The sequence below is a fragment of the Streptopelia decaocto genome (assembly GCF_964273445.1).
Source record: "Streptopelia decaocto genome assembly, chromosome: 6".
Classification (NCBI taxonomy): Eukaryota; Metazoa; Chordata; class Aves; order Columbiformes; family Columbidae; genus Streptopelia; species Streptopelia decaocto.
Window position 1 is genome coordinate 16,052,635 of NC_138660.1, and position 14,022 is coordinate 16,066,656.

Consider the following 14,022-nt stretch of genomic DNA (forward strand, 5'->3'; position numbering starts at 1 on the left):
AAGATCACTTTTGGAAAACAAGCAATAATTATTGTAATTGCTGAAGATCACTTTGAATTTGAAAAATAATGTACAGAATTTAAAGCACGTTTTTAGTATACATTCAGTCAGTTTCATGGGACACAAGGAGCAACCTTGGTTCCAGATACAGTGTAGTAACATTGAAAAAGCTTTCATTATTAGCTAGTAAGCCCTATTCACGTGCTTGAGTTGGTAAGTTTGCATGATGCTGCGCTCCACAGGACTCTTAACAGGCAGATGTACCATTGTGGGACTCTTCTGTTATTAATATAAGAATCTCAGGTTTGTGCTCCATTTTACTAGAGAGGCATGTACTGAAGTTCTTTCTTACTGTGCTATAAGAAACAGCTGGTCACAGAACCTTTAATCACAGCTGGACATGGTTAGTTGGTTGGATGCAAACATAATTTACTGATTACTTTTACATTATTTTTTTTTTTCTGAGACACAACTCCAGGTTATAGTTTTGAAACAGTGTTACATGATTTGAGATTTTTTTTTTAACCTCTATAGTAAACTCATACAGAACTCTTACATTCTGTTACTTTATGAGTGTATACAAGTATTATGCCTATATGATAATACTTGGCCGATTAAATTGGGGTAAAATGCTTAGTTTGTGCAGTTAAAAGTTATAATTCATGTTGTCTTTTATTTAGAGCTGAGAAAGTTCAAGAAATTGTTGCCTGGTTAAAGGCACATCCTGTGTCTGCTTTGTCTCGCTCATCTTGTGACTTGCAAATTTTGGATGCAGCCATTGTTGAGAAAATTGAAGAAGAAATAGAGAAATGCAAGGTATGCAGCTTGACAGCATGGTGAGTGGGGATGAACCAAAAAGCAGCTGCTCATTATTTTCCAATTTCTTGAATTAGAAGATGGAAGGTTACTTGTCACTTGAAAGAAAAATACAGAATGTAACGTAATGTAATATCTGAATTTATAATATAAATTGTCCCAGCTCATTATTGATGTTTTAAATTGACTATTTTTGAGGTGATTCAGCAGCATTAGGCCATGCTCTGAACCTCTGCCTTTTGTGATTTCAGAAAGGAACAGGTGTTAGTATCTATTCTCAGCTACTGAAGTGCTGTTTCTAAGTGCGATTGAGCTGTTCTTCCCTTGCATTTTCTTTTTGGTCTGAGGAAAATTAGTTGTTTTCTGAATGCCACAGATCAAAAAAAGGGCTAAAGAAATTACTAAAGCAAAAGCTAAAGGCAAAGCCACATGAGATAATGGTCTAGTTTCTTTGAAATTACTTGTAAGGACATGTAATAAAATTGGTGCAGATTATGGAATTAACCAAACAATGCAAAAGCTTTAGTAAGAAATCAGTCATGTTTTAAAAACTGGACTTAGTCATCCTAAAGACTTAATGAAAGCAGTTTACCTTTGTCTAAAGTAAACAAAAGAATACTGCTTTATCTTTTCAGGTGTTTTGTTGTACCTGAGATCCAGTGTTGGTTCCTACACTAGTTTGTAATGACTTTCTATGCCTTTCCTTTAGCAGAGAAAGAGCAACAAGAAGGTGCGAGTAACTGTGAAACCCCATTTGCTGTACAGAGTAAGTGATGTGAAAATGTTTTGGTTTTTTTTTTAAACTTAAGTTGTCCAGATTGTATTTATTCTACCAAGGCTTACCACCTTTCAGAGTGGAATTTTATGACAGTATTGATGGAAGAAAAATTTTATGATGCCTTCTAGAAAATCAATTTGAGAATGGTAGTCTGTGCCTAGAAGGAGTTTCTACTGACTTCGAACTGACTTTCAGTTCTTTTCCACCTTCTGTCCTTCCTACTTCTCCAGTTCTTATTGGCTACGTAACAAAGGCAAAATAGAAAGTACTTCCCATTTGTCTCTTCTTCCCTCTTTTGCTTTTTGTTCAGTTCTTGACATAGGACCAACGGCTTATCTTACCTGGTATTTCGCAGATACCCATGGTACTGATACAGGCAGGTTACACTTGATGGTTTTATTTTGTCTTGATCCCCTTGGTCTGCCTTGGGCCATGTAGAGCGCTGCTGTTTCTCAGGCAGAAGCAGTTAGAGTTGCAAGAAAAAAATGAAAGTTTGCTTTGTGTCTGGGGAGGGAAGGTTCTATGGTGTTAAACAATTTTCTTTTCAGAAAGTTTGCTTTATAGTGTTTTTCAGATATTGTTATACAAGCATTTTGATTGTAATCTCTATTTTTTTGCAAACATTAACACAATCTTTTGATTATTGTCAGCCATTAGAACAACAGAATGGGGTTGTTCCAGACCGAGATGCAGAGTATAGGCTGTTTGACCGTGTTGTCAATGTGAGAGAGAACTTTTCCGTTCCGGTTGGCCTTCGAGGTACCGTTATAGGAATCAAAGGAGGTAATATTTTCTTCATACTTGTAGTGTTATAGCTAAAGAACCCTACAGCTGGTGATGTGAAAGCAGGCTTCAGAAAAGTGTTTTGTATAATGGTTATGAATGCACAGAAATTTCTCGCCTATGAAGTGTATACACCTTGAAGGCACTAATGAGGTTGTTTTTTGTTTTTTTTTTAATTAAACCTGCAGGCATACTATTTTCATTTCTTATGTTTCACAGCTGTATTTTGAATACAAAATTACTTAGCCTTTTTTCTTTATTCGTATGAAGAAGGCAGAAAGACAGATAACACAGGCTGCAAACAACGAACAAAATGAAGTTATGGGAAGATATGAGCAAAGAGAAGTAGCAATAAAAACAAGTATTAGCCTTAATCGTTTCATTGAACATTTAATCAAATATTATTTGTCTCAAATTATTTGGAATTAGGTTTCTACTCTGTGATACTCTAGTTCTATTAAGTGGCATGGATTTATACCTTCTTTGACAAGATTATCCATAAATCTGTTCCAGGTAAACAAAAGGATTTACTACATCACATCAGGTGTAGCAGTTTGAGATCTAGTAATAGAAATTATTTTTTTACCTGGCAGTTAAGTAGTTGCTTTCTCATTCAATTTGCATCCAAGAGAGTCTTGAGTAGACTAGACTTGAGTGCAGCTTTTTTAAAGAGGTGTTCTTTTCTCCGTAATGATTATATACTCGTGTAATTTTAAAGAAATATTAGTCCATCATTGTGCAGCAAGGTAGTGTTAACGCAGTTGGTTCCAACTGTCTGAATGTGAAGATGGCTTGCATCTCTTTTCTGGCTGTTTCTGACAACTGTGACATGCTGCTATAAATAGCAGCTCTATTAATGCAGGTTGCTAAATTGTTATGCATGGTACATTTCTGTTGGAAGTATATCTAAAATGACAGTCATATATAGCTTTGAGGAGCATTTCCAAATTGCTGTTAATGAAATCACTCATTTAAAGAATAATGGTGGTGGTGTTGTTGTTGTTGCTAATGAGTTAGGATTTGATCTTTTCATTATTTATTGCATAACTAATATAGATATTTATATAATGTAGTTGAAAACATACATAGGATGGTATTTTACTTTGTTTTCTACAGCCAGTAGAGAAACAGATGTACTCTTTGAAGTTCTGTTTGATGAAGAATTCCTTGGAGGCCTAACTATAAGGTTTGTGCAGGGGGTTTCATAGTAATTTCATGCTGCTGGTATAGATGGCATGAAATTGTTGCCATTGGTTTGGTCAAATATTTTTAATTCCTCTTTTTAGAACTTTGTTTCTCAACAGTTTTTATTTATTTTGTGTGTTTTTTCTCTTTGAGTAGGGCTAATTTTTATGAAGCATGTTATATTTTGGAAATGCTCCTTAGGCTTTTTTTACATATTTAGAAGCTTCTGGTTTTAGAAAGCAAATATGAACCAGCAGAGTAAACCACTAAATCCAAATCACTTTCTAAATCAAATATGTAGAAAACAGGTTATCAGTATGTTTTTTAACCTATAGATTGAAAAAAACAGTGAACATCTGATCCTTTGAAGGAGGGACTCTAAACTATCAATAATTTATACTTAGGAACTAAATTGTAACCACCATTAAAAACCTAAACTGCTTATCAGGAGGTGCAGGCATGGTTAATGCCTTTCTTTTAAAAAGTGTGATAACTCTTCTGTATTTAAGTAAGCAAGTAAACTTCAAAGTGCACTAATTTACCCAACAGGCTTCATTTCACTGTTGTCCTTATATAAATTGTTTTATGACAGAATTTAGAGGAAAATCTTACCTGTTCCCTGCATTCAGCAAGCATAACACAATGCTACCCCTTGCAAGAACATGTCCAGTAACACAGATAATCTTCAGTGTTCAGAATTATAAAGGAAGATATAAAACTCACTAAATGCTGCCTAACTTCCATTTATAATTCTGCTACTGGCTTCAGTTTTCATCTCAGGTTCTTAATTTTTTACATAAGTATTTACTGCAGAACTATGCTGTAACAATTCACCCATCTTCAAAATTTCTTTGAGCTCAGCACTGAAAGGCACAATATAAACTCAGAGTAGTAGTAATTACTGCTGTTTTCTGGTTTTGATGACTGGAGGCCAAAGGAGAGCACAAGGGGGCGTTAATATTGTGTGTAAAGGTACTAGATATCAATATTGGATACAGTTTTCAACCTCTGCTGTTCAAACTTGAGTCATTATCTCCTGCCATAGAGGCAACAGTATTGTTAAGTCAGATATGTTGAAATGTGAGCAATTAAACTACATGAAATAACTGTGTAATTCACTTTTCTTAAGATGCTCACCTGCCAGAGGTTATCGTCTGCCATCAAGTGCCTTAATTAACCTGTCTCATGGTAGTCGGTCAGAAATGGGGAATCAAAAACTGACGGCCATAGTTAAACCTCAGCCAGCTGCAAATAACTACAGTTCATATGCATCTGATCAGTCATCTGTGTGCTCACAAAAGGTGCATCTGGGAGGCCTCAACCATTCTCCTCGCTCCCTTTTTGTTCCTACTCAAGTAAGACTTTTCTTTTGTTTGCACAAAAATGTTTTTCCATAGAAGCTGAATTATGATAGCTTAATGGGTAACTTCATGTTGCTGTAGGTGTGTTGTAGAAGAATTGTCTCATGTTTTTAAGTCTATACAAGAAAAACTGCTTTCCAGAAGAAAATCTAAGGCAATGAAACACTTCTGATTTTTTTTTCTCTCTACAATTTAGCAACTGAATGGAAGACAGCATTACAATCTCAGGGCTGAAAATCAGGGCAACTCTAACTCACCCCAGAAAGGATCATTTGTGAGTGGCAATCAGAAAAATAAAGTGAGTGTTCTGGTTCATTTAGTATTGGACCCAATAGTTAGAGTAGGTTTCCATTTCTCATGATTAAGAGAGAGCAGTGTTTTTGTACATTAGATGTTTTTAGTCCAGATACAGACTAGAGCAGAACTTGTCGCAGTTCTTGAATGAGTGTAATATCCCGTGTCTCAGCATGAAAATTTCTGTAATATGAGCACTGTTAAACTTGACAATTTTCAGAATGTCTTTGTATACGACTAGCTGTTCCAAAGTTGATTTTATAACTGCTGAATTTGTTGGGGGATGTTGTTTCTTATTTTGTCAGGCACAGAGTAAGCAAGAAGATGAATTCTGCAGCATATGGCAATCATTACAGAGTTCTGGGAAGTCTCACCACATTCAGCAAAACATGCATGAGAAGGTTAGTATGTAAACAGATTCCTGGGTTCAAAATATGAAGATACTCAATTTTATATATCAGTTGGTTACATGAGAAAAAGGTTTGTAGTTACTGTTACAAACAAATCCTCTGGATAAAAGTGTTCCTACACAGGGTACCCGTAGCTCTGGAAAAAGTTAATTATATGGAACTACTATGTAAATGATAGATACCTGGTTTTCTGGTTAAGGTTTGATGTTTGAAATTCTAGGGTGCAGTTCTACCTCAGGATATCAAGCTGGGAACTGGCAGTCAGTTCTATAAGCCAGGATTCAATGATGGCAGCTTTAAAGGTCAGCAAAGAAAACAGGAGCCATATAAAAAATGTAAGTACTATCATTAGAAACTTTGTTTAGGAAGACTACCTGCTTTATCTGATCTTCACTGAAATGCCTGTTGAGATTTTTGTAGTTATTGACAGAGTATGTTATAGTTATATGAACACTACATTGCACTTGTTATTGTCAAATAATGTCCATGGTGTGCGTATTAGGTTATTCCACACTTAATCTTGAACCTTTTAATCAAGCTGTTCTGCATTATGTTGCCTTTCCACACATCTGATATAAAACCAAAACAAAATAACCCTACAACTTGGCTTTGAAAATTTGCTTGTGATCATATTTGTAGAATATAAAATTAGTTCTCTAATTGCATATACTTCATTTTATCCTACAAGGAAAGCATACAACAGCATATGAAGTATGAATTAAACGCTAGATGCAACCATCAAATTAATGCAATGCTGTGTGCTTGTATGGAGCTGTGAATTTTTTTTGAGTCTTGATTGTTATTAAGGTTTTTTAAAGCATTTCAAAAGATTGCATTCTCTTGTAGTTAAAGAAGATTCCAAAGTCACAAGGGGTGAAAGTCAGCCACATAACAAAGTATCAAACAAACAGGTAATTTCTTCTGTACTGACTAAATGTATTTTTTTCTTTTCCCTTACTCTAATCTGATGCATCATTTTACAGATTTCTCTTTAACTGGTATATTAGTTGATTCTTTTACTAGGTAAATTTTATTTTGGAGGATTTTTTTTCTCTAGAGATTTTTTATAGACAGTAAATGAGAGAAAGTGCTTAAGATGTGTAATGATGATACCAAATGATTTTCCTATTCCTCTCAGACTCTAAAAGCTATGCTGTAATGGGAGGACACAAATGCTGGGTTTTCAGTAAGCTGAAATCTTCAAGAATATTAGCTTGTGAAAGCTATTGGCAGATGCATTTTTAATATGATTGTTTTATAATGAGTAATGGAGTATTAGTATTCAATAATAAATGCTGCAGTTTATTTCAGAATTTTGCAGGTGTGAATAAGTACAATGTCAAACTTTTGAAGAGGAATGAAAGTCCCAACATGCCTGCAAGTCAGAAAGCAGCAGTTGATGGTCCTTGTACAGGTGGAAAGGTAGGATATAGATTGTTGAATTTCTTGTGCTCTTCTGTGCCAGTTATTCCTGGTCACTTGTGTGCAAATTCATAACAGACACAAGGCAAACCAATATAACCTTGATCATTCTTTAAATCAATTCTCTGTTGGTCGATACTTCCATCTTTTTAGTATGCAAAACTTGATGCGGTCTGTGGATATCTGTTCACACTCTGAGCAGACTCTGATTTGCCTAAGCTAAAACTATCCTGAATGAGGATGAAATTAATCTCAAACTAATATACCTTTCCTTTTGCATCTGCTTGTAATGTGCTAAGTTGACGTACTTTTTTTTAAAATTTGTTTTAAGAAGGGCAATGAACTTGAAAGTCTTCTAGCTTCTTTGAAAATTTCCAAAGAAAATGAAGTGCAGACTTATTCCAAGGAAGCAACAGCTACAAATGAAGAACATCTGTCACCACAATCATTTGCTATGGTTCGTATACTGCAGTAATCATTACATTGCAGTGTAGTGTCTGCTATCTTAGCATCAGTGCTTCTATTTAAAGAAACTCCATGAAACCTCATGCTGCCTTTTAAACACTGATGAGGTTTTAATTAGCTATTCTCAAAGAAAATTAACAAACACGTTTGTTTATGCTGAGATGTTGTTATCTGTGCTTTGATAAAATGTAGCTGACAGGAGGACAAGAATTCAGATTTTGTTACCAATTAAGAATTCAGAATTAAGTAAGAAGGTATTGTTATCTGAATGTCATCATGTCCCTGAATGTTTTTTTTTTATTTTTAAAGAAAGGAACACAGATGCTCAAAGAGATTTTGAAGATAGATGGCTCTGACCTGGAAACAAAAAATGAAGTGAAATCCCAAGTAAATGATGTTCCTGCTCCCCCTAGTAGACAGGATTGCCATGGAGCTCCCTTGCCATATAGACAAACAAAAAAAATGGGTATGTTTAGACATCAGCTCCTAGTTCAGAGTTTCCCCTTGTAGTGACATTTTAGAACATAGCTAACAGTATAGTACTTATTTTCAAGATATAGTAATAAAATGTCTCTTTTTTAGTTCTGCTTCTTTATTTAGATCTAAAAATCTCTTTATATATAGTTTCCTGGGTTTTGTTAATCGGATATGAAAATACCAGAAAAAAATCAACTAATGCTTTTTGTTCTGCTAATAACAAAGTTGCTATCTTTTCAGTGCACAAAATGCTTGTGATATCACTTCCTTTTTTTTTTTTTTTTTTGGTCAGCTGCTTATATGAACAAGCCTCACAGCACTGGAGGCCCCCAGAACACACCAGCAGTTGAAACAGGAGGTCACCCTTTCCCTTGTCCACAGCCTGTACCGTCTACTGTTTCTGAACTTTCTCGTATTTGTTCTCTTCTTGGAATGTCACAACCAGATTTCTCTTTCCTAAAAACACCACAGGTAAAAACCTTTTTCTGCAAAAGTTAAAGTTCTCAGCTTTGTTTCAGCTATCTTATAGTAGACATTTGGTCTGGGCACTGAAATCCATCTAAAAATAAACCTTAGCTCCTTTTGTTACCTTTTTCAAAACAAACAAATTCAGTATTTCTGTCTCACAGTTTGCCAGCAATACAAATTCTCTCAAAAATCTTACCTCATTTTTCTAGACCATGACAGTTTGTCACATAAAATTATCGAATGGTTTGTTGGTTCATGGACCACAGTGTCATTCTGAAGCTGAAGCAAAGGAGAAAGCAGCACTTTTTGCTTTACAGCGTCTGGTGAGTATGCAGAGAGTCTTTTAAATCTTTGTCTCTATTGCATCATGTCTGTTTGTAATCCTCCCTTTCCCTCTTCCTAGGGTTCTATAGGAGTAAACTTCCCTTTGCCTCCACCTCCCCCAGTGTTTCCAAATTATCAGCCGCTGGGAGTTCCTGTACCACCTGGGTCCATTCCTCCTGTATTTGCACAACCCCCTGGTAAGTATTTGACTAGTGCACATTTCAGATATTGTCATGATATCCTATAATTTTAATAGTTCTTTATATGAAAATGAATGCCTTCTGGAAAGTTCCAGTTTTGTTCTTCATGTATGTAGTTGTATGTCTGAACTGCTTTGAAAACAGTTCATTAACCTCTTCTCATCAATATGCAAATCAATTCAATACAAAGAACCGTTTCTTTTCCTCAAGGATGTATTTGTCCTTTCAGTCTTAATTGGGATTTTGGTTGTGGTTTTGTGTGTGTGTGTTGGTGTCTTGTTGTTTGTGTTTTTTTTCCTTCGAAACAATAGTTCAAAGCTGATAGGTCCTGTCCAGAATTTGTAAAAAAATCTCTTATTTGATTTTCTACATGGATTTCCCCCCGCCCTGTATAGCCAATGGTTATCCATGCATTAGTGGTTTTATTTGTTTGTAAACAACTTTCACTGAGAAACACTGCCAAACATTAGCATTTTAAATAACCACCCAAAAATTGCTAAAAATCCTGGTGGCGTTTCTGGTTCCCATCTATTTTTTCATTCTACTAAAGCTCACGTTCACAGCTAGTAATTAGTGAGCCAGCACCACTGCGGCATCCTAGTAACCCATACAGCAGCTGCTGCATCTCTGTTCCCCAGGGTTTCTATATTGTTGGCTCGTTTCAAAAGGATGGCCTGAACTTGCGACCTCCTGCTAATACAGTTCACTCAGCTAAGGGTGCGAAGATCCCAAGTTATGTGCGCTATGAAGTGCAGCTGCCATGGCGTAGTGGTCTCAACTCTGCTGTCATCTAGGTGTAATTCTGAAACAGCAGAACTGCTTTTCTGGGACTTTTTTGATGATAAATAAATACTTATCCATTTTCAAGTAAATGCAAAGAATATGAGGCTTTATTGGAAAGAGAAACAGCACGCAGACAGATGTGGCTGGGGTACTTTTGGAGTCTTGGGGAGTTGGTATCCTCTTTCTGAGCTAAAAAGAGCTAAAAGTTACTTATTTTCACAGCTAATATAATGCCTCCATCATCTCACGTGTTTGGTCCAGTGTCCTGGGGAACTCCGGTGTCTAAACATTATTATCCTGGCGCCTATCCAGGAAATGTATCTCTTGGGGGAGCTATACCAGTCGGTTCTCACAACCAGTTTATACCCCTGCAGGTAAGATTGGCAGGTTTGTCTTCATATTCTAGTTTTGTAAAAAATGTGCCTATGGGATGAATGCAACACCCCCACTGTGAAGTGCTATTTAGTATTAGAAAATTATTGTAAAAAATTGTATGCATGTTTTATAAAAGTGGAATATTTACAGGTTTTGAGAATGCATTCTGTTAAATAATATTTATTTAATTTAAAGGTAACTAAAAAAAGGGCTGCTAGCAAGAAAAACTTTGAGCTCAAGGAGTTTCAGAGTTCCCCTCAAGCTGCACCACTAAAGAATGAACAGCCAGTGTCTTCTGACCACATTCAGCGAGATAGTTCTTCAGCTCCTTTAAAATCTCCTCAAGCTGCTCAATCCACTGTTTCATTTCAAGACAATGTGGCTACTCCAAGCGTTCCTCATAACAAATCAACACCAAACACTTCCAGCAAGCGAAAGCCAAGAAAGCTGGCTGTCAATTTTGGCGCACCAAAATCTTCAGAATAAATATGGTAGCTAGGTGTATTTTATCTTTAACTCTTCCCCCACTGTTATGTTCCACCATTTAAAAAAATCAGAAAGCTCTATTAAAAAGACCAGCCACTTTAAGTATAATATAGAATGAAAAACATTTTATTTGCTATTATTTTCAGTTTGTTATGAAATCTATAAAAATTATGTTAAAATTAATTATTTTGACTTAAATCAGCAAAAGCCAGGAAATGCTGAGTTAAGGTTCCCATGCCATCCCTTGTGCCTAGGTTTCTTAAACAGTGGCTTACGGACTGTACCGGGTAAGCAGCAATAACAGTGGCAACCTTAATTCAGAATTGCTGTGCTTTTGGGGAGGGATATGGAGCGGTAATAAGTTGGGCATCTAACATTGCTTAGTGTGACATTTTGTATTCCAGCTTATTTTTAAATAGTGTGATGAGACACTAAGGAAAAACTATTTATGTGCAGCTTTTATATTGGCTCTCCAGGTCCTTCTGAGTTGAATCGGTGTGACTAAAACTTAACTACAGTGGAACTGCCAAATTTATTTTAACTAGGAACCGCTAGGTACAAGAACTGTACAGCTTTCAAAATATAGATATTATTGTATCTCTAGCCACAGAGTGGCAAAAAGTGGTTGCTGATGCAGAATCTGTTCCAGGAGATTAATTTATAGGATGTATTGAATGAAAAAAAAAATTGCAAAGTAGAGACCTCTTTGGTAAAGTACATTTAATTTTTTTAATCTAGCAGCATTATTAATTTCATTGTTTTCTGATGATAAAATAACATAGATATCTACTACAGATCTGCGTAGCCTCCTTAAATGCTAGTGATATGCTGATTTTTTTTTTTTTTCTAAGTTATAAAAGTGGCCAGAGTTTAAACACGTCCCTTTGTGTAATATGGCTGTCAGAGTTACGTTTATTTACTTGGAGTCCATTTCTCCTGCTAACAGTCTGCACCCTGAAACCTTCTCTATGGTAGGTTATTTTTTTGTTGCTAGTGTCTTTTAATATTTACTTTTTAGTTTTGTGATAGAAGTTCCATGTAACAAAATTAAATTATCAGGAACTGTGATTGCTGGTTCCCTAAGAATATTGAGACAAAAAGTTGACTTGTCTCTTTGGAGGCAGCTATGTTGTAAAGGAAGTAACTCCATCGTTCTTGGTTCATATAGGAAAAAAAGAAGGCTCAAAGGTCCCTGTACTATTTTTAACCCACATGTACCATTTTTATTGACATTAATAAGAAATCTTCAGTCTACAAGAAAATTTGAAACCTCAATTGGTCCTGTTTACTGATGTTGACTAAATTTATATTTTCTTTTTTATTCTAATTTGTTCTAGAATAAATATTTTTCCTCTAAGGCCTGGAAAGCTTAGACATAAAGCATACTTCAGTGATGAATTTGGTTGTCTCCAAACAGGTTTCATGTTGGATCTGCAAGTCTGTAGACTTTGCCTGCATTTCTTGGTGTAGTACCAAGTTTCACATAGTTACTATGTTATAGGATTTTTCTACATTGATTTTTCCAAAACAGTTGTTGCTTCAAACACTATCTGAAGGCTAACAGCAAGCCCTATAAAAAGGTCAGAGAAGTAAAAGCAAGGTTAAGAAATTTTATTTCATTTTACTTAGTATCACGAACCTTGTAGAATAGTCTATATACAGTCTTAAAATACATTGGTTTTGTTCTCTTTAGAGCCATCTAGTCTCAAGAATATGTTTGAAGCCATATTCTGGGAAAGGAAAGTTGTGCGTTTTGGTGGTTTATTGCTATAAGCAACATGAAACTGACACGATGCTGACAGGCAAATATTTTAGATGTGTTTATGTGAAATTTAGTTATGAGACACAGATGTTAGTCCCCTATATCCTATATGAATTATCTGATCATCAGAGAAAAGATCCGTTTAGAAATCCCTGTGATGGAGATGAGGCGATGTTAGATTCTTATATCACATAATTTTGATGTATCTGGATAGCCAATTTATGCAGATTTTTTAGGAACAAAGTTATGAAGGACACTATGCTCTTAACACCATTAAACACAGCAGTTTTTTTATTAATTACTGCAGACTAAGACTTCCTCTCCCTCTTCAAGGAGAATTGCTATATTTAGTATATACAGCTGGTTAAACACTTTCTTCTGTAGCTACTGCATATTGTATTAGTCCCTGGTTTTTAATTTTAAATATTCTCTGCTACTGACTGCCTGGTGCCCAGTTAATTACAGTTTTACATGTCCCGGTAGATGTGACATCTGCATTGACCTATGCCATGCCCCCTATTATTTCAGTTTTATACTTCAACAAGATGATTGTGTTTAATTCATACAGATATAAATTTAAGCATTTGTTTTTCTCATAGATATAAAGTATTTTGTAAGCACTGGAGGTTTTTCATTAGATCTTATACAGAGCAGTATTTTACTAAAAATCCAAAAGGGAAGACTTTTATGTGTGCATTTTTGTAGTTTCTGATTTTTTTAAAATAACTTTCCATTGTTTATCTGCCAAGTGAAATGTTTAAAATTTGCATATGAATGGATACAGAATGTATTTTTTGGTGCTGTTTAGTGTTAAGTGTGCATTTGCAGATTTTTAGCATGTAGTTGCACAAAGGAGTGTGCAAAGATATTTTAAAATATGAATATATGATACACTGAAGGAAAAACATTCATGAAAGTTAAACGCTATATGAAACTTTAATGCGATAGAATAATTTTATAAACTGTGTCTGTGTCTGCTTGGATTAAATACTGAAACAAGAAACATTACTTATTTTCACTGTTTTATTACCACATACTACATGGGAACTTCTGTACGCTCCAAACCAAGATTTTAAGATATAAATTAAATCTCATTAAGCCAAATTTCTGTGATTCTCAGAAGCAGCGACTGCCCATCTCTGAGCTGTTTCTTGACAGCTTTCAACTACTCCTCAGTTACAGATACAAAGTTTGTTAAAAAGGCTGTTGGTCACCTTGCCATTAAAAGCATTTAACTAGATACTGATCTTCCAAAATTTCTTTGGCTTCTGTCACCTTTTAGATATTTAAGGAGGAAAAAGCAAGCTATAGAACAGGCAGTAAGATTGCTTTCCAGCAAGTTCATTCCTAGTGATTCTTAATAAGGTCCAAAACCAGCTGATGGCTGAAAAGCAGGAGGAGCTGTGAGTGCATGGAAATATTTGATGCCCTTTTTCTGCACCTGGAGCAAAACATTGTGCTGAGATTCTTGCCAGAGCAAGAATAGTTACCTCATTTGTAAGGAGGCTTCTGAGTGAAGCATAATGACAAACTGCACTAAAACCAGTGTAATGTGTCTGAATTTCTTTAAGAGACAAATGGCAAATTACACTTCGTGATTAGGTTTCCGCATCCCCTAAAACAAATTAAGAAA

At 35.4% G+C, this 14,022-nt stretch overlaps 1 protein-coding gene across 4 annotated transcripts in view; it reads left to right on the forward strand.

Annotated features, from left to right (window-relative positions):
• Window positions 1-13,397, forward strand: part of XRN1 (5'-3' exoribonuclease 1) — a 34,394-nt gene extending 20,997 nt beyond the window's left edge. The window contains exons 27-43 of one of the 4 annotated variants that reach the window (XM_082054939.1): window positions 681-816; window positions 1,526-1,582; window positions 2,245-2,377; window positions 3,494-3,563; window positions 4,692-4,917; window positions 5,120-5,221; window positions 5,523-5,618; window positions 5,848-5,962; window positions 6,474-6,538; window positions 6,939-7,049; window positions 7,381-7,506; window positions 7,824-7,980; window positions 8,284-8,462; window positions 8,669-8,782; window positions 8,863-8,980; window positions 9,989-10,140; window positions 10,337-13,397. In XM_082054939.1, the coding sequence (XP_081911065.1) occupies window positions 681-816; window positions 1,526-1,582; window positions 2,245-2,377; window positions 3,494-3,563; window positions 4,692-4,917; window positions 5,120-5,221; window positions 5,523-5,618; window positions 5,848-5,962; window positions 6,474-6,538; window positions 6,939-7,049; window positions 7,381-7,506; window positions 7,824-7,980; window positions 8,284-8,462; window positions 8,669-8,782; window positions 8,863-8,980; window positions 9,989-10,140; window positions 10,337-10,627 (2,248 nt within the window). In that variant the 3' untranslated portion in view covers window positions 10,628-13,397. The remainder of the gene's footprint in view (window positions 1-680; window positions 817-1,525; window positions 1,583-2,244; window positions 2,378-3,493; window positions 3,564-4,691; window positions 4,918-5,119; window positions 5,222-5,522; window positions 5,619-5,847; window positions 5,963-6,473; window positions 6,539-6,938; window positions 7,050-7,380; window positions 7,507-7,823; window positions 7,981-8,283; window positions 8,463-8,668; window positions 8,783-8,862; window positions 8,981-9,988; window positions 10,141-10,336) is intronic. The other 3 variants (XM_082054940.1, XM_082054941.1, XM_082054942.1) reach the window with 3 other exon arrangements.
• The last annotated feature ends 625 nt before the right edge of the window (window positions 13,398-14,022 follow it).